The following is a 24286-nucleotide window of genomic DNA, read 5'->3' on the forward strand; positions in this document are numbered from 1 at the left end:
TGGGTAATCAACAGGGAAGTAAATTAATAGCAAATGCTAAAAGCAGAATAATTTTAAATACAACATGCGAATGAAAATGGTGAAATACTCAAAATGAGAGATGAAGCAATTATATAAATGTGAAACAATAGGGACTAACATCAAAAGAAAGCATAAGATCCTGTCGGCACTATTCTGATGCCATTTCAAGGTCAACTTTTCAGAAATCCTAAGCATCCAAAAAAAAAAAAAAAGTTTTAAACCGAAGGCAGATTAACAGAGATAAGTTCTTATTGAAAAGATATAAAACTCAGATTCCAAAAAACCACCAAGAGCAAAACTAAGAGAACATGCATTAAGTGACATCGGCCCCTCTGTCAGAGGCAAGCCAGCATCCTTGGACAGAACAAAGAGAAGGGCAGGTAGGTTGTGTTTGGGGGTGTTTTGTTTTGTTTTTGAGTGTCTGCCTACCATGGGGCAGACATTTACAGAGGCCCATGTCTCCATCTCATGATAACATTATGGACTAGGCATGATTACATGCATTTTACAGACGAGGAAAGCTAGGACAGATACATTTAAATGATGTGCCCAATGTCACAGTTTCTAGTAGCAGTTCATGGAGTCATTTTTCCTACTCCAAATATCAAATTATTTCTCGGGTCTCCTTTTTTTTAATCTGGAAAAAGAATTAAATAGGCCAAAGAGTCTCGAAGGCCCATTTGAGTCTTGAGAAACTATTCTGTGAGTTCTTTTAGATACCAAATTTATCTTTCTAAAATTAATATAGTAGCTAGACACTGCTCTAGTCACTACTCAATTATTATTTTCCTTCTTTTTATAGAATTCATATGTGATTCTAGGGTGATGTCTGGTTTGACTCAAAAGTCTATTAAGGGAACTTTAATGTAATAACTTTTTTTTCTTTTTTTCTTTTTTTTAACCTCTAAAACACCTGTGCTTATCCAGCAAGTAACCAAGTAGTAAATCTATTGATCATTATGTTTAGACTTACTTACTCAATAATCCAAGTATTTAAAGGTTTAAGTAAAAATTTTTGATGAGGAGGCTTAGACTAAAAGGAATCTGGGGCACCTGGGTGGCTCAGTCATTAGGTGTCTAACTCTTGGTTTTGTCTCAGGTCATGTTCTCACAGTGGTGGAATCTAGCCCTGTACTGGGCTCCCCACTCAGTGTGGAGTCTGCCTCAGATTCTTTCTCCCTCTGCTCCTCTGCCCCTCCCCCACTCGGGTGTTTTTTCTCTCTCTCTCTCTCGAACAAAATCTTAAAAAAAAAAAAACAAAAAAAGAAATCTGATCTTGTTTATTTAGTTCATCCTTTCTTTTCCCATTATATCCCAATTTTTTAAAAAAAGGGTATTTTGATGGACAGACATAGCAGTGTGGAAGAAATTAGCGGGAAGAGGAAAAGCAGAGATACCTGATTATATGACAGGAGAGTATTTATGTCTATGAGAATCAGCAGTTTGGCAGTTTTCTAATTTTCTGCTTCTCTCTGATCTACATGCAGGAACCACTAAATCAAGACACTGATAAATGATACAAAGGTGTTAACTATACTTCACTGTTAAAAAATCAAAATGGTAAGATGCAGAGTCTAAGACAGTCCATACTAGTTCATCTATAGGATGGTTAAGTTAGACCTCCAGAAATGTGAAGGGGGGGGTGCCAGAGAGAACATAATTTCTTAGATTGGAGAGCATGATGAGCCCTCAGCCACAAACAATTCTTTAAACTAATTAGAGCTTCTGTCATCAGGCCACAGCCGTTATAGAGGAAAATACGGATGGTAGCTGAAACCAAACGTTCACTCTCTCCATAGGTACTGTATTCACTTTTGCCTCTCTCACAGAGACAATGGGTACACATGAGATTTTGTGTGTCATATGCTTACCACATTTTAATGCTATCTAAAGTTAGCTTACTGGGAGGTAACTTGTGAAAAATAATTGTGGGTGCACTGAGTTGCCTTGTAATATATATATTTTTTAATATATAAATGGGTTGCAATCCTTTCCAACAAAAATATGTCCCTAATGAGGAAAATGTTTCAAACTTATATATAGCCTAAAAATAGGGTTTTACAAATAAAAGTAGACCACACATAAGGAAGAAATACCAGTGTAAAGGTAGGTTCTAGACTGGAAATAAAAGCCATTGGTTTTAGCCATGTGACTTGAAAAAAAAAAACACAACAACATATTTTCTGAATCTCAGTTTCTACATTAGCTGACTAAGAATGGAATATCTTCTTTATATGGTTATGGGGACTCAATCAATGGAACTGTTACACATATATAAAGTTATGATTCCAATATCAACTTATCTCTCCAGTTCGGTCAACATTTACTGAAGGCCTACTAGTTCACTCCTAGGAATTTTTGTAGATTTGATCTTGGAAATACACAATCTCTTACTTTAGGGAACTTTCTTACAGTCACCCTAATTCTTAGCCTTAAATTACGATATACCAGTATTTGACTTAACTGAGTTACCACTTGGAACTGAAGGACTGTGAGGAATCAGGGCCGTGTTTTGAACAATCCTGTGCCTGGGGTTGATACTGCATTGGCTGGAGAGGATGCACAGCCTTGCCAATAACAGATGGTCCTACAGGAATAGTTTAAACCCCAAGGAGTGTTGCTTCCAGTATCATCCAGAAGTCAATAACCTTAGCGAAAGCAGAATTTAATTGTCTAAAACAGAGACTTGAGGTGTCAAAATGATTTTGCTTAATTATTACCATGTTTAAAAATCAATCAATGAATTCAACATATTTTGCCATCAGTACTTGGCAGAAGATTTTGCTGTCAAGACCAAGAATGAGCTCATGTCAAACTAAAATATCCTAAAGACTGTGTCTGTTTTTACTACAACTTAATGTAATTTTGATACTCATTTCAATTCTGCAGCAAAAAGAGGATTTATTTTTATAAAAATTCTAACATCTTTTTTGTGTTGGAAGTTTGAAGATTGGGGATACATTGAAACATTAATCCATACAGTTAAACTTGACATCATTTCTTCACCTTGAAAACAGTTATCAGTAAGAAAAACTCGATTTAGAAAATTGCAAAGGAAAACTATAGAGATTTTCTATTTCTAGGAAGAAAGAACACATGGTGGGTGTGTTGATACTTTATGGATGTTCCTGAGCAAAATATACAGACATGCAGAATAGACAGGCAGAAATAGTTTTGTGTCATTTTGAAATCTATCTAGAAACTTAAGAAAACAGATGCATATCAAATAACAGAAGTGAATATAATCCACCCAGTGAATGACAAGAAACGGAGCAAAGGAAAGTCGCCAGTGCAGGTGTGTTCACAGCTGACAAACAGAAGGAAGGCTATTGTGATTCTAGGCTCTCAATGTGAAAATTGGTTCAATGACATGAATATATGACACAGGAGGGCATCAACTCACAACTCAGAACTCACTCCATTTTGTCTCCATTTGTCACTTGCACCTTCTACGAAAAGTTTCCTGCAGAATCCTATGTAGCTGGGTATTTGAAAGCCCTCAGCATGCAGCTGCTATCACACAGAGGCACAGATTGGTTGCATCTTACGAATCCAAAAAAGCACCAGTAATTTTTTTTTCCCAAAGAAAAGATCTACTATGAAACTACTGTCAGCAGAAGACATTTTCTTCCTATAAAAGATATGGTTTCATTTTATACATCCTTCTGTGTTTCCATTCTTCTCCATATTGAGGTTTGTTTAATGAGGAAAAAAACCTCATTTGCTGAATTGCAGTTGCTATTGTCTTGCACCAAAACTGTTTTGTTTTAAAAATCAATCATCTATGATGATTCTCAGCAAGTCCACTGTACCTAGTGGACTATGCATGGATTATGTGCTCTTTCTAGTAGGCAAAAATATAGGATTTGTAGAGTCTTTGAAAAATATGCATGGCTATTTCCACTGATTTATAGCTAACAGGGCCAAAGACATTAAGTATTAAAGAACTGCAAGGCATTTTACTGAATACTGTCGTGAAGGTAAATATATTGAAATGCACATATGTCTGGAATGAGATGCTGTGCTACAAATATACACTATTTACAAATGGAACAAAGATGAATTCTAAAAATACAGCTTGAGAAATGTTTCAATATCAATTCCTATGAGGATCAAAGCACTCACTTAGTAGCCAGCCCTCTTCATTATGGTAATGTTATAGTTGCATAGATACCTAGGGTTTTAATCTGATTTACGTTTAGAGGAGAATCTACACATACAATTGAGAGTTTCTTCTCAGGCAGAGTTGCAAGCCAGATCACGGGCCTTGGAGGTCCCAAAGGTAAGTGTGAGTAGGCCTGCACTGTCCACTTGGAATCACTTAGATTCATCAAAAAGCAAATCTGTCTATTCTAAGGCATACATTTGGGATTTTAATTCTTTCAGACACTTCCAATGTTTCTGCATTTGGGGAAAAAAATAGGCAAGACTAATTCTCTGGGCAATAAATCACTCTAATGTGGAGGGAAATGTGTTAGCTAGTTGTATTACAAAGCCTTTACTTCATATTTAATAGGCACCTGCAATACCAGCATTATACAAAGCTCTCTACTCTGCAAATCTTTAAAACCCCACTTAATTTTCAGCACTGATTTCCTGCAATCTAAGAGCTTATGAAGGGTTCACTGTGTTCATACAGATCTATGCAAAATGTGCCAGAACTTCCCTGTCTGTGATGGCATTCATTTGGAGGTGAATCCCAAATTTCTATCACTGGCATGCTTATTTCCGACCAAAATAAATATTCTTAGAATGAAAGCTGAAGATTAGGAGGACAAAAAGGAGGCAAAGTAACTAGCACTGGGAGAGATATATGCAAATATCAGCTCAATGACAATTCTTCATACCATTTACAATTGAAGCTTAAAGATCCAAATACTCTGCAATCCATTAGTTTCTCAATATCCTGGAAGGGATTAGAGTATTTCTTAATCAACTGCTAACAGACTGAAAAAGGCCAGAGACTGGATATTCGCAAGCAGTGTAATACTAAGAGGCAGAGATGGTCAGATAGAAAGACAAGCAATGGAAGAATGTTAAAATATAAGATATTATACAAGCATGGTAAAATTGACCAAATTTCCATCTTCCTGCAGCACACACAGTTTAAGAATCTGTATAAAGTAACCAGTGGTGAGGCTGTAGGGGGCTCCTTCTAAGAAAAGGTAAGTTAATTTCACTTGTTTTCTCAAGGATTCCAGAATAATGAGCATGAAGTGACCAGGAAGAATTAATCAAGCACCTCAAAGTTGGTGCTTATAACTCCACTACCCACAGCTGTACAGGTGGTCCCAAGTCCATCATTTTAAATGTGATATGGGCTGATGGCGCTGTAATCAATCAGACTGTTAATGATCAGGGGAAATATTTTCACATGCCATTTAAATAATGGATAAGTATGTAAAAACACACCCCTAATGAACGACTTCAAGTTCTGAACGCCTTAAAGTCATATTATGGCTCGGAACATCCTACTAATTCTGTTACTGTTCTTGACTATAGAATATAAACTGTCTAGAGGACAAACATGTGAGTGAGAGATTAAATATGGGTTGTTTTCCCAGCCTGTTCCTGCCATCACTCTTTACCATTAAGAAAGGTTAGTTGTTTTACTTAGGAATCTCCATTTTAATCAATCTTGGCTTCGGAAAAAAAGAATATAAATCAAAACCAAAATGTCAATCATAGTAATATGTCTTTCTTGTTCTATGTTTCTGATGACTGACAGCCCAATAGGTTTGTATCAAACAAAGGTAAAAAGCATGTGTTCCTTTCCAAATGAAATGTTTGACAGATTGAACAGCTATCTGAAATAACCGATGAAATCTTAAACAGCAGAGTCTTTACATGAGAGATCTTCTTTCTAGATTTGGATTTTCCTCTGTGATCCGATGCAGATTTGGGGGGTCCTAACTATTATGAAGGATGTATCACCTTAGCAACATTGGCTATTGAACTCCTATGCCTCGAGATACTGAAAACTTCAGAGTAATCTCGGTGACTTGCAGTCCCAAATTCTCACAAACATCTGACCTGTGACTACAAAACAAAACAAAACCGGCAAATTTAGGGCCCTGGTATGTGAAATTCTGGAAAATATATTAACCATAAAGTCAATCATCAAGAAAGACAAAATTTTAAAATCTGTGTTAAATAATTCTTAGTTCCCAATTATGTTGACTATGCAAGATAGTAACTGATTTGTTAATATTAGCGAGAGACTAGTTCGTATAAAGGATCTCCATCAAGAAAAACCACCCTAAATTCAGAGAAGACACCACTCTAAACTCAGAGAATACTTATTGCAGGGATTTTTAAATGAAAGTGATAAATAATCCACCAAACTCAGTTTTGTTTTGGTCTGTAACAATGCATAAGCTAAGAGTTCAACTCTGACAGAGTCAAACCGAGGAAGTACTAAACGAGGGCAGTACAGTTGACATGGCCCTGGATCCTATAAGCGCTTAATCTGGTACCGCTAGCCCAACACAAACACTGACGTTTTTAGCATCTGGGGGACTTCTGCATTCCCACCCAAGCAATAAACAATTGGAAATCAAAAAATCTGAATAACAAAGTAAAACTGGGGAAATAGAGCTTCTGAGAAAATAATTTACAGGTCTCACTTTCATACCTCAGTACTGTCAGATAAGATAATGTAATATGAAAAATCATTCAGTAAGAGGCCATTTCAAATATTTGGGGCGCAGTTTACACACATCTCATGTGTGTCAACATGAAAAATGAAAGTTCAAGAGTCAAACTAATTCACAATTAGTTATGAGGAGATGTGATTTTAGGTTTGAGGTTTTTAGTTAAATCTAAATTCTCTCTTACTATTTCACATATATTTTAATTTATGCTATTATGAGAAGATGCATTATAGCTTGAAACATTTAATAAGACTACACATATACCATAAAAATATAACACATTATCACAAGTACAATACTTGCAAGGTAATTTTAATGATGTTCTGTGACACCATAGGGATGACTCATCTGAAACTAAGGGAACATCAGTTTAGAGTGTTTCTATATATAGAAATAATTGCAATATTTAGGAGATAGTATTTTAACTACAGAAATTATATTCTCTATGTTAACACATATTCAGTAATCAGAAGACACGCCTATGCTTAATACAGTGGCAACTTTTATTTTTATTCTCCTTAAGGTTATTAGCAATGAATACTAAAATGCACCTTGAATTTCATAGCTTGGCTGTGTCAAGCTGAAAAAAAATCAAGTATTTGTCTCACAAATCCAAGAGGAAAAGTAGCCAGTTTGAATAGATGGCCTATCCTCACTTCAAATTCCTAAGTCAATCCAAGGGCTCTGGGTGTCCTTTGCCTCATACTGATTTCATGGTCATAGGGCACTCAGCCAAAGGGAAGGAGTAGAAATAAAAATCACAACTGACGCTTTAAAAAAAACTTGCATTTGGGGGAGCAATTTTTCTCCATGTGCCTCTTGCGTTCAAAGGACAACTATATTCTGCAAAACTTAGTAAAGTATCTTAAAGTTTTTTACTAACTTTACATTAGTTAAGATTTGCTCCCTTCACTCTCAATTGCATTTTTTTTCATGCTCCTCCAGAGCAATTCTACAACTGCCTCACGCATTTTACAGGAGATAGCATTTAGTGGCTGCAGGGGGATTCCTCAAAAATGAAAAGTAATCCTAAATGTAGTATAGTATCTCTAAATGATTGGGAATAGCAGCAACTCCCTTTACACCGTCCAAGTACATGTATACACTTGAGTATAGCATGCATACACATTCCCAATGTATAATTTCTTCAATATATACCCAGATGGATATACGAGCCAGTACTCTCAATTGTGCACAGTTAAAGTCAGGATGTTTAAACTCTAAAATACGCATTTCATTTAGAAAATTAAACATGACTGCTTACCCAGAACCAAACTCTACTACAACTCTCACAGATTGTTTTATTGCTGGAAGAAGTCTTCAAATGTAAATAGGTCACTTAAAAAAAAAAACAAACAAAATACTAAAAACATTTTCATTCATTCCCCCCCCCCCAAAAAAAAGCACACTGGGGCCAAGAAAATTAATTCCCCGAATGCTGTCAACCGGGTTGGGAAATAGCAATAAACAGCTTACTGTAAAGCCCCTCCAGCTACAATAAACCGGCTGTCAAGAAGCGGACTGAGAGCTGGGCTGTGCACAAGCAGGTACTCTGGAAATGATCATCTGAAAGGGAAAGGAGCTGACGTGTCTGATTTCAGCATGCTGAGGCAGTGGTTCTCAAAGTATCGTCCCTGGACTAGCAGCACCAACATGGCCGAGTATCTCGCCAGCAGTGTAAATTTTCAGGGCCACTGGGGCCAACCCAATGGCACTGACACAGAACCTCTGGGAGAGGCCCCCGCTAACCCGCATTTTAAGAAACCCTCCAGGAGATTCTGAGACACTCTAAAATTTGAAAACTTAACATCACACATTATAAAAATAACATCCACGAAGAATATATTTTCCTTTTAGAAAAATACACCAATGAGCTTTATCCCATAAAGTCCTACTGGAATTGATTATGTTGTCATCCTCTTAACCCTGTAACAGTGAACTCTGCTTCTTTGTGAATAAATATCAAGACATGACCTTGCTTTTTTTTTTTTTTTTTTTTTTTAAGGGACATTTCACTCAATCTGTGAGTGCTAAGGATACCTCCAAAGATTCATGTGAAATAATTCATGGAAAATCCAGTGGCCGATTTGGTATATTTGAAGAAAACAAAAGCTCAGTGAAAGAGAGGGGATGAGGAATCTGGTTTCCAATGTTCTCTGCAGGGTCACACAAGGCAAAACAGCAGGGGAACAGGAGACAAAGTAAGAACCAATGCACTCTAAGCAAACTCATGGTACAAGAGTCAGACATTATGTTCTCATTGTATAGATGATACAAATTAATAATATTTAAATTCGGTAACCCTTTACTCAAGAGTCTTGGATTTTACTCACACATCACCTAGCACCATTAAGTGAAAAGGTATTCCTGTTAACAGCAATCTGTGCCCACTCAACTAAAAATCTTCACGGAGTCTATGTTTATAAATTCCTTTGAAAGCTTTTGTTGTAATAAACCCTACTTTTTCAAGATCATGTAGCTTCAGGAGCACATTTTGTATAAAAGCCACCAGTTGAAGTGAAGGAGCTAAAAAAAGAATTTTTATTTTAGCTTAACTAGAACATCTTCAGATAACACTCATGTGGTTCAGTTAAAAAAGGAAAACTAAAGGATAGTATATAATTTGTGTTCTTCATTCATAGAAAATATGCCTCTTTTATACTAAAATTATTCATCTTGCTATCACCATCACTTCTCCCTACTTCCAATATTCCTTTTCTCCAACACTGCAATTTTTCTTTCTCAGCATGAAAACTTCTAAAAGGTAAAAACCAAAGCCATTTCAATAGCTCTTTATCATAATCATGAATTATAGCTATGTCTGAACATCAAAATGCCTACAGTGACACATGGTCTCAAGGAATGTCTAAAATGCACTTTAGTTCCAGTTAGAGAATTAGTCAGCATCCTATTTTAAAGATTACATCATACAAATATTCTTATGACTAAGCCTCAACAAAGTATCTTTTCCATAATTCACTGAAATGCACTTAACATTTATGTCTCTGAACTACATATAGTTTCAACTCTTGCAGAGAAGTCAGAAAAAGTGGGCCTGTACGTCAGTGCTAATGCACACCACGTTTGCATCAAAAGAAAGATGATGTTGGAAGAATGTCAGTCTCTTCCTTTGGGAAACAAATTTCAGAATTTATGTGAAAAGTTTCCATCATGTTAGCTTTTTTCAAGATTATTATGCAAATCATAAAATCTCAGTATATTGTGAGTGACCTTCACATTAAAAGTAAACTTTAGAAAAGCCATTTTCTTTCTTTTAATAGCAACTTCATATTTAGCTTCATAAATTACATGATTAACTATTTACCAACTTTTATAAACCTTTACTAAGCTCTGAAATTTTCTAAATTTTACAACACCAACCTCTCTTAAAAAGCTGAGGGAGTTAACATAAAAATACCTCCTTCCAACTTGAACTTCTATCGAGAAACTTCATATTCTTCTCTAAAATTTCTATATGGACTTATTTTAATTCCTTTCTTTCTGTACATTTAAGCTCCAACTATGTGGACTTTTAAAATGCTCTAGGTATTTAATCTTCCACTTTGAAAAGTGGAGATTATAGTTGAATAATCCATAGGCATTATGCTTACTGTTCTGGAAGTATCTATGTGATTCATTGACAAAATTGTTTTTGTAAGTATCTTATTACTATCAAACCTTAAAGTCATTCCAGAGCAATAAACACTAGAGTGTAAGAGGAAACTAGAGTTGCAATAAAACATTCTATCTCAACCCACCCCCACATACATAACAAAGGAAAAACTCTTAAGTTTTCAAACACTAGGCAACAACTGTCAGTACTATCCTGCAAATTTATTTTGTTTTCCTGAATTTCCTGAAATCTGTATGTTCCTTATTTTCAACAAACTCAGATGGGCCATCGCCATGGGTGGACTCCATACCAACAAGGATAGCACTTGGATTACGAAATCCTAGAAAGTTGGTGTGGTGAGAGCTGATCGCAAAAGAGCAAGCAAATGAATTTAAATGCTAGCTGCTCCAGAGCAACTATCATTAAATAAAAGGTATCTTTGGCTGTAGCACCAGCTTGATCCTTCCCTACCCCCCGTTCTTGCTACTGCGGGATTGGCACCTGGCCAGCACAAGCGACATGATACCCTAGTGCCATCTACAGGCTATTACTGACACTCAACTTTCATGGCAACAGACAAGCACCAGTGAAATAAATTAGACAGCGCTGCATTTAAATCTTTATTAACAAGGAGTTATTAGACCTAAGAAAAACTAATTCTGGATTTGGTTGAAATATGAGTTTCTCAGCCTCTTAATCCCTCTTCATATGGCATATTTCACAATTTAAAATGAGTTATGACAGATCACTTATGCATTACTAAGATGGGAGACTATTTACAATGGATTCATTCTTTTCTGTATAAATTGGTTATCTCAGGGAGAAAGCATTCCTTCTATTTTTTTTTTTTCCTTGAAAGAGTACTTTGGCCATTATGGACAATTTGCCAACCTTTCTATTCAATACCCAATTTACTATATTACAATGAAATCATCTAAAATCAAAGAGAAGGCTTCCTATATGGCTTCGTTGCAATCTATCGACAATCATGTGCTTCACAGCTGATGTACATTTAATAATCTATTATCTTGTTTAGAGACTAAAAAAAAATTAACCCCTTTAGCAACCACAGCTCCAAAATAATTACGGTCAGACCTTCAAAACGTCATTTAAAACTTGGGATTTGAAGGTGACTTTTTAGATCAAAAGGTAATGTGGAAAATCTCGAAGCAGTCAATTTGGAAACCCCAGGAGCAGAATTTGGCATATCAGGACAGGTTTTCTTCTTCAGCAAACATTATCTTGGGACATTTTTGGAATCGTTTCCTCTTTTCATCTTTTGCCATTTGAAGGAAACTGGGAGGTTAAATAATTCTCAGAACTCAGAAATTTCAAAGCTGTTCTAAAAATTCTTGACAGCCCCAGAGGAACAGAAAAGGGGTCAAGTTTTTTTTTCCCTCTTTCAAACTAAGCTAAAGTTAGACCAAAACAAGAGACACACTGGCACGTTAATACTGGTTGACTGGGCACTTGTATGCAGTACTTATAGACCAGTAAAAGTGCTCGTTTACCTGTCTGGTGTGTAAGGGGCCCTTTGTCTTGAAGCCTCCTTGGGAACTGCACTCTGAGGCACTGAAGTGATCTGAACTAGTGGAAGAGCGTTTGGAAAGGGTGTCACAACCCCCAACAAAGGTGTTGTCCAAAGGGAGTTCCTGAATCACATGATGCTTTTTCACAGAGACTGGAGTGTCTGGTTTAAGATGGAAAGCAGGCTGTGGAGAAGCAGATTTGTAGTGCTTTGCCAGGTCAGGGCTGTTAGGCTTGAAGGTGGTGGGAGGGGCCGGGCCCCAGTCAAACCTTCCTATGCTTTGCTCCTCCAGCTCAGCTGGCAGACTTATGGTCCCGTTGATAGGTTCGTGGACTGCATCGTCGGGTTTGGACTCTTCGATTGTAACAAAGTTCAAAAGAGAGCTCTTGGGAGACTTTCTTTTCTTCCTTTTCTTTTTCTTGTTTTGTTTGTTCTCCTGGTTCGGGGACATCCATTCAGCACCCTGCTTGCTCCTCTGAGCCGCTTTGAATCTGGATGCATGGCGACAGCGCACCAGGACAGTGACAAAGATCACAACTATGACCACCATGGCACCTGCGACGATGGCGATCATGATGGTGAGATAGTCCTCGTTTTGATAGGGCTGGCTACTGTCCCCTATGTTCCTGTCCAGTGGGGTCTCCATAGTCCTGCGAATCAAGTCATAGATATAGGAGGCATTCCCAGCAGTGTCATTAACGTAGAGAAAAACAAGCACGAGTGTGTGCAAAGACTTTGGGTATCCCAGGTCACTTATGTTGACCACCAAACGGTGCAAGCCCACGTCAGTAGGCGCCGGTTTCTCTTCCAGAGTAATGTTACCTGTTACTGGATCAATCCGAAACAAGCCTTTGTTGTTCCCACTCACAATTGTATACTTGAGTTCCGCATTCATCCCCGTGTCAATATCCACGGCAAAAACTTCTGCTACCACAGAGCCAGGAATGGCCGAGAGGGGCACCAACTTAAAAGAAGTGTTGGAAGGTGGAGAAATGACAACTGGGCTATTGTCATTGACATCCATGACATTGATAGTGACTTTTGCAGTAGAGGAGCGGGGTGGTTGTCCTCCATCAGTGGCTTTGACATCGAAAGTGTAGGAACTCTGCTGCTCTCTATCAAATGAGACATTTGACTTTATGACTCCAGAATAGGGATCCAACACAAAATTATCATTGTCATTTAGAATGGAAAGAGTCACAGCTTTATTCTCCCCAGCATCTGCATCTGTCACTGTGATTACCCCCACAGTACTATACTTTGGCAGATTCTCAGACACAAAAAACTGAAAATGATTATGAGTAAACTTGGGGCTATTGTCATTCTCGTCCAGAACAGTAACTATCACAGCCGCCTGGCTTTGGAGGGGAGGGGTCCCATTGTCCCTGGCAGTTACTGTAAAAATGAAACGTTCTTGTTCTTCTCTGTCAAAGACTCTGGAGGCTGTCAAAACTCCTGTCTTTCGGTCCAGATCAAAGAAGGAGGCATTCGGCCCAAGCTGATAAACAATGTCCGCATTTTTCCCACTGTCTTCATCTGTGGCACTGATAGTTGTTAAGTATAACCCACGTCGGTTGTTTTCAGAAACTGACAGCTCAATTACAGGCTGGTTGAAAATTGGTGGGTTGTCATTTTCGTCCTCAAGCTTAACCCTTACCAGGGCAGTCTGATTTAAACTGGGCTTCCCGGAATCAGAGGCAACAATTTTAAAGCTGAATTCTTTGGTGCCCTCATAGTCCAACAAAGAGGAGGTCTCTAACAAATATTGGTTGTCGTACACTGCCTTCAAATGAAATGGGACCTCTCTCTCAATGAAACAGATCACTTTGCCATTCACATCTGTGTCCTTATCTGAAACTGTAATTAGGGCAATCTTTGTATTGACAGGATCTTTCTCAGATAAATACACCGTGCCATTGATGGGACTTATAATGTACCTGAGGTCTATGTTAGGAGGGTTATCATTTACATCAGTGACATTGATGGTAACCGTTGCTCGAGCGGGTGTGGAGCTGCCATCGCTAGCCAGCACTGTCACTTTGTGAATGGCCGTCTCCTCCCGATCTAAGGACCTCTGAACTGTTATCAGCCCAGTAGTATTATTTAAAGCAAAGAGTCTTTTGGTTGCAGGGGCGACCTGGGCACCAAAAATGTACCGTATTTCAGCATTACTGCCTATATCTGCATCAGTGGCATGGAGCTGAATTACAGAGGTGCCTACCGGAGCATTCTCTGGAATGTGCACCTCCACTTGACCCTCTTTAAACACTGGCCTGTTGTCATTTACATCACTTACTGTGACCTGCAGTATGGCCGTGCTGGATTTCTGTGGAGTGCCTCCGTCCTCTACTTTGATTTTCATCACATAGGTGTCTTTCTGTTCTCTGTCCAAGTTTTGCTGAACAATCAATTGTGGCCACTTCTCTCCCTCCGGAGTTTCCACGATATCCAGTCCAAAAACACTCTGCCCATTTAACAATTCATAATGCTGAACACCATTGAAGCCTGTGTCAGGATCTGTTGCTGATGGAATTGGAAAGCGGCTGTTGATCAAAGTGTTTTCTGGAATGGAAATATTGATGACAGGAGATGGAAACATGGGGGCATTATCATTGGTATCCTTGACAATTATTTTTATTTTGATCAGCCTGAAAAAATCATTGGGGAGGATCACTACCTCAAGTTCAAAGAAACACTCATTCTCCTCGGCATAAGAGGCTCCAGCACAGAGTTTTTCTCTGTCTATTCTGTTGGAGGTTGTGAAAATCTCCCCAGTGCTACTGGATACTTTCACCAAAGGGGCATCCCCAGCTTTAGAAACCAGTCTGTAGACAAGGCTGGCACTGGTCCCTGTGGCAGCATTGATGTGAGAAATGTTCAGATCCTTTGGTATGTTTCCTATGGGCACATTTTCAGGCAATTCCTCTCTAATAGTGTAAATAAGTTCTTGAGCTATTGCGGAATCCAGCCTTAAACAGGCAATCAGAGCAGCCAACAGGTAAAAATCCCTCAGGTCCATGATAATGTATTTATTTTCTTTTCCCGGATTTTAGGGTTTAAAGGTTTCCACTGAGGAATGATGCACGATTTGCAAGAGGAAGCGTGCATGGACTGGAGGATGCATTACATCTCATCGCTTATTTGGAGACAGCCACTGTCAACACAATCGTATAGACAATATTATTCTTCAGTAAACAAAAACACACAGTCATGAAATATCACAACACATTTTCCACTGTATATTAGTAAACATGGCAGTTTGCTCTGCCACTGTTTGCAAGTTAACTCTGTGGATGAAAACACTAAATAGCCACTGCTTGTTGCGTTTGCCCAGAGAAAATGAAATTCATCTACTTTTGAATTAAGGACAGCTGCTATTTTTACCTGTACTCACCCAGACTGTTTTTCAGGACACTGTTTAATTCAAAACATGCATTCCTATGTTCTCTTCTTCCCCTCCCCCTGTCTTACCCGCCTCCTGGCTTCTAACCCAGCTCCCTTAGTTTTTTTAGGTGCAAGTGAAAAACACTAAGTATTTAGCTATGGTTCCTGCTAATTGCTTTGTCACATGTCGAATGTGATGTTTTCTTCTCTGCTACACTGAGTCATCTCTTTCGTCTAAAATGACTATCTTTTTCTTTCCTCCCAGTTCTTCAGCTGCCTTCTAATCCAGTCTTACTGGGAAACAAGCATCCGGACATGCTGCTGCAGCATCAGAAGCAATAGTCACCAACCACTACATATCCTTATTGCCTAAAAGCACAATACCAAGACTTCAAATTTCCTGCCCAGACCTTGCTCTCATTTCTCCATATTGCCAAATTCTCCCCATTTGGATTAAGAAGCACACTAAAACTTTTAAAAATGTATAAAACAGGATTCCTTATCCTAGATGTGGAAGAGAGTGCCGAGATGTAAGTGAAACGCAGCTAACATTTCCATGTAACAGCACAATATTTTCTACTGAGCATAGAGGGGAAAAAATGCAGTTTCTTAACCCTGATCCCTGGTTATAATATTAGTAACATCTGCCACACATAAATACTGCAATCCAATAACACAGGTAAAAAGGCTTCTGCTTAGATGCTCCCCTAACTGCAATTTAAATGGGCGCAAGCCTCCAGGCAGTTACCTACTTGAGTAGAACTGGTCAGTTCCCAGGCTCTAATCTTATCTGCATTAGGCTGCACGGTAGCTGATGCCCGCGATTAGTTCCAGCAGAGTGATGCAGGTAGGGATGCAGATACAGCTTAGAGGGTGAGCTCTGCCCCAACCATCTACCCAATTACAAACATCCCTCGTCCACACTGAGGACATATCTAAACACAAAATTTACAATTGTGCATGCGAAACTTTACACTTACGTTAGTTGCCTCAACCTTTCCCCTTTCCCGGTATGCTGCAGTTAGGAATGATTTGTTCCAACACATAGAAAGCCATGCATCTGGTAGCACCAGTTTGGGGAGAAATCAGAAGCAGCAAAACGTTTCTTCCTTGTAAAATGTGTTGCTTCGGGCTGGCAAATTAGCAACTCCAGAGAACAAATTCACAGATTTGTCGTTAGTCATTCTCTCCACATTTCGTCTCTATTACCCACGGGGTCTGGGCTCTTCTGGTATTTAACACACACACAACATCCAGTTGCACTTCTTCAGCTCTGGGGTATTTTCCACAGCATCAAGCATACCATTTCTCTCCGATGTCAATACTGCTTAAGTCTCTAACTTCTTGTAGGAAACGTCAGAGTTGGGGTGATGGTTAGTCTCCGGCTGCTCTCCGGGATGACAGTTGCCTGAATAATTCCTAATCGGTTATCTCTTTCGTGCTTCAGAGACTCTAAGGCGCTCCTTCCTGTCTTGCATGCTTTCCTTCTCTCCCTTCTCCTCTGCCCCTCTCTCCTTCTCCCTCTCCTCTCTCCTCTCTGAACTGAATTTCTTGATATAACTCTCAATAAGCCCAGAGGGAGGGCGTGCCTGGCCGAGCCCCGCCCCCAGCCCCGATTGGTCCGCATCTTGCGGTGCGGGCGGCCGCAGCCCCGCGCGAGGGAGGGGGCGAGGAACAAGGCACTGACTGTCTCCCAGCCTCCCCTTAGCGCCCCCTCGGCAGCCGCGAAAACCCGGAGAACTGATCCTGGCCCCGGGAGAGCCGGGTTCCAGGAGGCGCACTGAGCATGCCCAGCAGGGTCCGGCCCGGGAGGGAAGCGCTCAGGCTCCCCAGGCCGGCGCGGTTGCTGCTCTCGTGACGCGCGAACCGGGCTGAGGGCTTGCTCTGCGCCGCGCTGGGCGGAGGACGGCGGAGCACCGGTGGTGGGACGGCCCGGGGCGGCGCGGGAGGCTGGCGGGGGGGCGCAGGCAAGGATCCGGGGAGCCTCCCGCACCGCAGCGGGCGGACGAAGGACGCCAAGAGGGCTCATCTCCGGGCGCACATTTCGCACTCGTCTTTACTAAATGGAGGGACCAAAATGCAAAGAAGGGAAAGAGTCAACCCGGGGTACGGGGCACGATACGCACGGTCACCCCCCTCGGGAGGGAGCACCGGCCAACAGCTCTCCGGAGAGCGTTCAACAGACAACATGCCCAGTACTGCAACTAGAGGCTTTTGCTGGCAGGAACGCCGGCAAGAAGGGCAGAGAGGGCAGACAGCGAAAGGTCGGGACAGGATGTTTGAATCTCAATCAAGACCGGAAAGAAAATTAATTTGAGCACTTCCTAGAAGCAGGGTGACGGAAGCTGCCGGGGGAGGGGGTGGGGGCGGAAGAGAAAGTGGCAGCCTCGGGGAACTCCCTTGATCAGCCCTAGGCCAGTCTGGCGTTCGGTGTGAAGTCGCAGCTCGGAGAACAGCGCGGGCCACCGCGGCCGATCCTAGGTGTCCTTGCACTTCGGCTCCCGCGGTGGCCAGAGAACCCGAGCTCGCCCGGGCGCGCGGCGGCGGCAGCAAAACCCGCTTCCAGCTCACCTAACTGCAAACTTTGCTAGCGAAAGGCTGCTAGGAGTTCGTCCTGCTGCTCCCTCAACTGTAGAACATTTCCTTTCCCTTTGCACTTCTGATTCCAACTTTAATTGTAATATTTGTCTTCCCCGTGCCTCTCTGACCTGCTCTGTAGCATATCCTCACACGTTTCTCATTTTCATACAAGAGCTAAATAGAATGACTCCCGAAAGGATTAGCTTTGTTCTGTAAATATTAGAACCCAAACCACTGTTTTTTATTGATATTTTAAAATTACTAAACCACGAAAATTTGTGTAAGGGGCTATACCCATAATGGCAGATACCCGAGTTTGAGACATTAATAACAGTTCGCTTGGAACACACCAAAAAGTATTTTTGAATGACCTATAAAGGTTGTCTGAGAAGGTCTTAATGCATGATGGAGTAACTTGTTCTAACTCTTAACTCTATCCTCTACACGAGGGTAAAGAGCATTTATTTTAAACCTCTGTGTTCTGTATTCTGTACTGGGCTATAGATGCATTAAAGGCTCTTCACATAGTTAGGTACTATGATGGCAAATTTAGGGTATATCTTTTGTTTTTTAGTGCCTTTTTTTAGTGAAATTTTTTTTCAATAGGAGCAACTTATTTTTAGATATTAAAAGGCAAACAAAAACAAAACAGTCACTATGCCTACCAAACTTAGATGTTGTATATAATTCCTTTTATTTTCACCAACTCGTGTGGCATTACAATTTTCCCTCATCTATGAAAATGTGAGCTCCTCCTATTCACACTTCTCCAGTGAATATTCACAGTAAAAGTGCAGTGCCTAAAAGCTCACTGTAAAATACACTGATCCATTACATGTAAAATATAAAACTGGTTTCTTGCAAATAGGTTGATATTGTTTTTAAATGGCCTATATAACAGTATTTTATAGGATTAGAATACATAAATTTAATAAAAAGAGCTGCTTAAGCATCTAAAAATAAAAAAATACCTGATACAATGTGAATTAAAGGAATTCTTTTATCTTACCGGTGATGATGATTTTGCCATTCACAAAATCTAAAGTTAAAGCTAGTACGTTGTTCCGTCACCTACTTTATGCTTTGGATTAGTTTAAAATAAATGAACCATCATCCTGATACATTTATAATAAACACAGCAGCACAGCAACTTTCCAGTTCAATTCAGAAGTATCATGCTATCTCACATTCCTATTCTAATCATACTGTAGTCATTTCAAAGTTCTGTTGTAATCGCAACACATAGCTTAGCAATAATTGTTTAACCTTATTACCAAGTGTAATTGTTTCTGTTTGCTAAAGGATAGCTTGACTTGTAGTCAGAACCCATTATTATCCTATGCTCATAGATGAAATCTTAGACCACAGATGAAGGTTAGGGAAGAGAAAAAATCATCTCATGATTAAATTTATGACCATGAGACTCCAATTAATGGAACCTACAGGTCAAAGCCCCCAAAAGTAAGTACCTCTAGATTCTTTGCGAAGGAATTGAATACAGAAATAGAGCTGACTTCAGTGCATCCTATTTTGTGTTTATTTAGCATTTCTAAATTATTGAGCTTCTTTAACCGTACCAGCTCTTAAAGCCAGAACGACTGAAGCTCATTGTTTGCCCTATTATATTCCAACTTGTAAATTACAGAATGAGAACTACGATTAGAGATCTCATTAATATTCCAGGAAAAAAATAACTTGAGGCTTCTGCCTTAAACAGTATGTAGAACATGTTCATAATGAGAGCTGCTCACAATCCACCTCTATTTCAAAAGTTAGGTCTGTGGATTTATGATTTGGGAAACAGTAATTTTAGTTTTCCTAGGGAAATATGTTGTTTTTCTGCATTTTAGATATTTTTCCTTAGTGAACTTAAAAAAGTATTAGATTTCCAATTATGACTTTTAATTCAGAGCTTTCAATATGTATTCTAGACTTCTAATTAGATCTCTTTAACCCTTATTCATCTTTGTCAGTGCATGTGGGGTTCTATCGCCAGGAATTAAGATGTTCTCACCTCTGTTGTACCTGATTAGGACTTTAGGAATTACATCATCTGGGCTGTAGTCAAATTGCCTTTGGTGTTTTCTGCGTGTTATGTAAGTCATGGGACACTTGTGAAGCTAAGTCACCTTCAGCCAGCTGACTGAAAGCTAAAATGCTATTACAGATTTCTATAGAAACAGATGTCAAGTTAAAATTTTTAAATTTCCAAAATTTAATGCTGCTCTGCTTATATGTATTGAACAATAGTGTCCATGTAATAACATTTAATAACTTAAATTATGACCTGTTTAATTGGATTTTCATTTGAGTTTTCTAGTTATCATCCAACATTTTAAAATTACTCTTCACATGGGTTGCAAAGGCTTTTTAAGAAACATTGTATATAAGAGACAGACTGTGGTATTTGGAATGATCAAATGACCTCAAGGATTTCAAGATTAAAATTTTCATCTCTTCTATACTGGTTCTATATTGTAATCAAAGTTGAAAACTAAATTAAAAATATACTTCCCATGCCCTGTACTTCTGAAGTTCCTTTAATCCATATAGCTTATTGTGTCTAACAGACGTTAATCAATCACCGGGGCTCTAATGTCCCAGCAGGTAGTACTGTCCCCATTTCACAAAAGAGGCTACACTACTGTAGCATACTTCTAGGGGGAAAACTGTGTGAAGAATGCTAAAGGTTATTTGCATTATCACTGTTTAGAAAATGACAATGCAGAATTTTAACACCACAGAAAGAAAATTAACACCTTTTAAGGCTGTGCAAACTGGGAAAGTAGTAAGTTTCTTGAATAATTCCTTTGCTTCACTATTAGCTCTTTCCTTTGAATACATTTCTTTTTTTCTTTAAGGAAAACCTAGTCCAAGGTAATCAAATCACAAAGGAAAGCAGGTGACAAGAAGCTTCAGTCTGTTTGAATGACTGAACTAAATTTATCCAAATTTGCTATATTTTTATGACTGACAACGATTACAGATGTCAGGTTTGTAGCTCTAACGTTATTACAGTATTAAATGACATTTTCCAGTGCAACTATTTTATCATGATTACTATATAAAGGAAATATTGAATTTTCAAATTCGTTATTGGGTATGTAAGACTTAGGGTTATATACAGACATAGCAAACTGTCATCGGTGGTGTACAGGTAATCACTCAGGAAAACATGAAAAATGGGTTTTAAGACTGTAAAGAGAACATATATGTTTAACTCTAATTTGATCACTTTAAAGTCATGTTATTCCAAGTGAAATAGAACATATGAAACTTCTTTCCCGTGTATGACATTTTTGTGGATAAAAACTGTTAGAATATCAAGTATGATCTATTCAATTCATATTTATATAAATGTCCAAAGATGAAAAAAAAAATGCACATTTGGAAGCACCTCTATTTACACTTAAAAATAGAGATAGAAAAATGTTCAAGACAAAAACATGTTTCAAGCACAATAGCATCTGCCCAGAGATAAATGCAGAAATGATTTTCTTAAATATTAGGACTTTGTCAAGTTAAAATATAGTGCAAGTTTTTTATTCTTTCAGTACTTCCTCAATAAGAGTATGTTGTTGAAAACAGAACTTTGTATTACTTGACAAATCATTCTAGTAACTCATTCTGTACCCTCCCCCAAACTTCTTCATGTCTATAATTTTTTCCTGTCTTTTTCAGGACAAATTCATATGATATTCTTCTAAGAGCCCAATTTGTTACATAATGTGCACATAAATAGACTTAATATAGGGCAGGATGGATAAGCCTCATTTTTCTCTTATAATCTCCTCTCAGGAACCGAATTCAACCCACCGTTCCCTCTAATTGAATTAGGATGAGTCAGGGAGACTATGCACATTCCATGGACTCCATCAGCCCTGGCTTAACGCGGTATCACTGATAAGACCCAAGTAATGGATATAAGGATTGCTCAGCCCTTGAAAGATACTGCTGTGCTTTGACTGGGACTTAAGTCAATACCATTCTGCCTACAAAAATTGTGTGTATACACATAATTCTTTAATTTTTTCTTAAATGAAAATGGATTATGTAGGGTATACTAATATACTCCTTCAAAGGGTTCTAAAATGCACATCATCTTTTCAATCTTACGCCTGTGAATTTACTGTGCTCCAGCCATAAAAGATTGAGGTTCTTTTAATCCTTGTTGAAAATTCACCAAAGAAACTTCTTGACTGTACAGAAAGGAGTTGATCTGCTTTAAAGTAATCCAGGACACATCATAAGTGATTTATTTTTAAAAATGAAATGTTACAAGGTGCATTACATGGAATTTATAAGAAAACCTAATTAGGAAAATTTTCTTTGGAAAAATATCACTTGTAAAATTTAACAAAAAGCAATAAATCCCTCTTATAATAATTTCAAAAAGATCATAAACATTTAATGAGTCACAAAAATATTCAAGCAACGTATTGAGACTTTGGAGAGTAAAGAGCACCATGGTTGAGAGCAATGTTAGTGTATCTCTGACCTAATTGCAAATTTATTTATTAATTTCTGGGAATACCAATAGAGGTGTCTTTAACAGCTATGGTGAAGAGGTGTAACGGGACTATTTTTTAGTAATGTCTGTTTCTCACCATGGAACTGGACAGAACTTTTTTGGTATATTACAACAGATAAGAAGATCCTAATGGCCAAATGACACTTCAAGTAAATATCACAATTAAGAAAATATAAATGAGAATTATGTGCAATTATTAAACTCATATGGGACAAACTTAGTGCCATTAATCTTTACTAGCTCACTCAAAAATCTATTTAAGAACCACACTATATAAAAAGAATATCTACTATACTTTTTAAAACCTCCTATATGCTCAGCACAGAAATATGCAAATGTCTATCTCAAGTGTAATTCAGCTGAGGCATACTAGCCTGTGAGTCCTTTCTACTTTGCTAACTCTTCACAGTATCTCTCCTTTATATTTTAGATTTTAAAAATTTTGCTTGTGACATTAATCTCAACAGTTCAAATGCTTGGCAGCAAGTTCTTGTTAATATTCATAAATAAATATCAGCAATTGAATTGTTTTTGATCTTCATATTAGTCCAAAAGGCCTACTGAGTTTATTATTTTAAGCCCAATATTAGGCTTAATTATAACTAACATAAATATTGGGCTTAACTATAGAATGAGTTACTAGAATGATGTTTCAAGTAATACCAGGTTCTGTTTTCGATTCAAACTCTGTTGTTCTCAAACTTTAATATGGATATGAATTACCCATATATCTTGTTAAATTAAAATGCAGCTTTTGATACATTAGTTTGGGGGTGGGAGTTGAAGTTGTGCATTTCTACCAAATTTCCAGGTGATCCTGATATTGGGGTGTGGACCACACCTTAAGTAGGAAGGACCTAAGAGGAATCTTAAGAAGTGTCATGACCCACAGGAAAAAAAAAAAAGAAAGAGAGAGACAAATCTTGGAGAAAAAATCTTGGAGAAAAGATTAAATCTTGGAGAAAAGATTACACCTACCATTTTACCACACAGGGATTACTTCTGTTACCAAGCATTCTTTTGATGGAAATAATGCTCAGACACTTGAAGAATTTACACATTACACATATTTAGTTTTTTCCCCTCAGAGATTCGGTATCTTGGGCTAAGTTTTATTTTACTTTGGACTGGTAGGAGAAAGAAGCTAATTCGGAGAGTCTGGCATTCTCTCAGGGCAGAACGGGAGGGCTCAGACACTGTCTGAGCAATATGAGGGCACCAAGGTGCTCATCTAGAAGCTATCAGCAAGGAGGTGATAAAATACACGTGTGCACACCTATGGGTCATCTTCAAAACTTCCCAGACTTCCTTTTTTGGAAATGTTTTCCCCCATGTTCCAGCTATATGGTCAGTAAAACAGCCATCTTCACATGGTGTGGACTTCCCCCGCCCTGCCAGAAGTATATGGATCCAACCCCATCTGCCAACTCTTGATTTATGAAGATATTAAATTCAAGACTGACCCACAATCCCTTTCACTAAAGAACGTGAGTCTGTAACGGTGATATTCTGAGAGGTAATCACTCTGAGCTATGTACACAGGAGGAATTAGAAACAGTTTTTCATTACATAGGCCAGAAAACCAAAGGAAGTTTTGAAGGAGAGAAGAAAAAAGATGATGCTTTGAAAGAATCAAGAGATGAGGATCCCCTATGGTAGAGAATTACATGGTTCCACTTCATTGCTGGTCTCCAGTCATATCCCTTCCACGGTGTAAGAGCGACACCTAATAGTAGCCTTTATGGTAACTATTACTTGCAAACAAGAGTCCTAATGTAAGAATTCACCATAGCAACTTGGTAATTTCCCTTGACCCCATTCCTAACTTGCCCACTGAAGGACTAATGAACTGTACTAACGTGATTGGCATTTTTTAATTGTGAGAGAATATACATGAAGAGAAAAGAAAAATTAAACCTTTGTATCCATGGTTTTCAACTCAGACTGTGTCTGGAGACATTTAAATGATCACAACT

At 38.6% G+C, this 24286-nt stretch overlaps 1 protein-coding gene across 5 annotated transcripts in view; it reads right to left on the bottom strand.

Moving 5' to 3' along the window:
- The window catches only part of PCDH9 (protocadherin 9), a 924405-nt gene extending 907684 nt beyond the window's left edge, over positions 1–16721 (bottom strand). For all 5 annotated transcript variants that reach the window (XM_045977985.1, XM_045977982.1, XM_045977981.1 and 2 more), the window contains exons 1-2: positions 16180–16721; positions 11799–14969 (exon numbers count right to left, since the gene is read on the bottom strand). In XM_045977985.1, coding sequence (XP_045833941.1) covers positions 11799–14834 — 3036 coding nt within the window. In that variant the 5' untranslated portion in view covers positions 14835–14969; positions 16180–16721. The remainder of the gene's footprint in view (positions 1–11798; positions 14970–16179) is intronic.
- Between the last annotated feature and the right edge of the window lie 7565 nt (positions 16722–24286).

The sequence above is a fragment of the Meles meles genome, chromosome 14 (assembly GCF_922984935.1).
Source record: "Meles meles chromosome 14, mMelMel3.1 paternal haplotype, whole genome shotgun sequence".
Taxonomy (NCBI): domain Eukaryota; kingdom Metazoa; phylum Chordata; class Mammalia; order Carnivora; family Mustelidae; genus Meles; species Meles meles.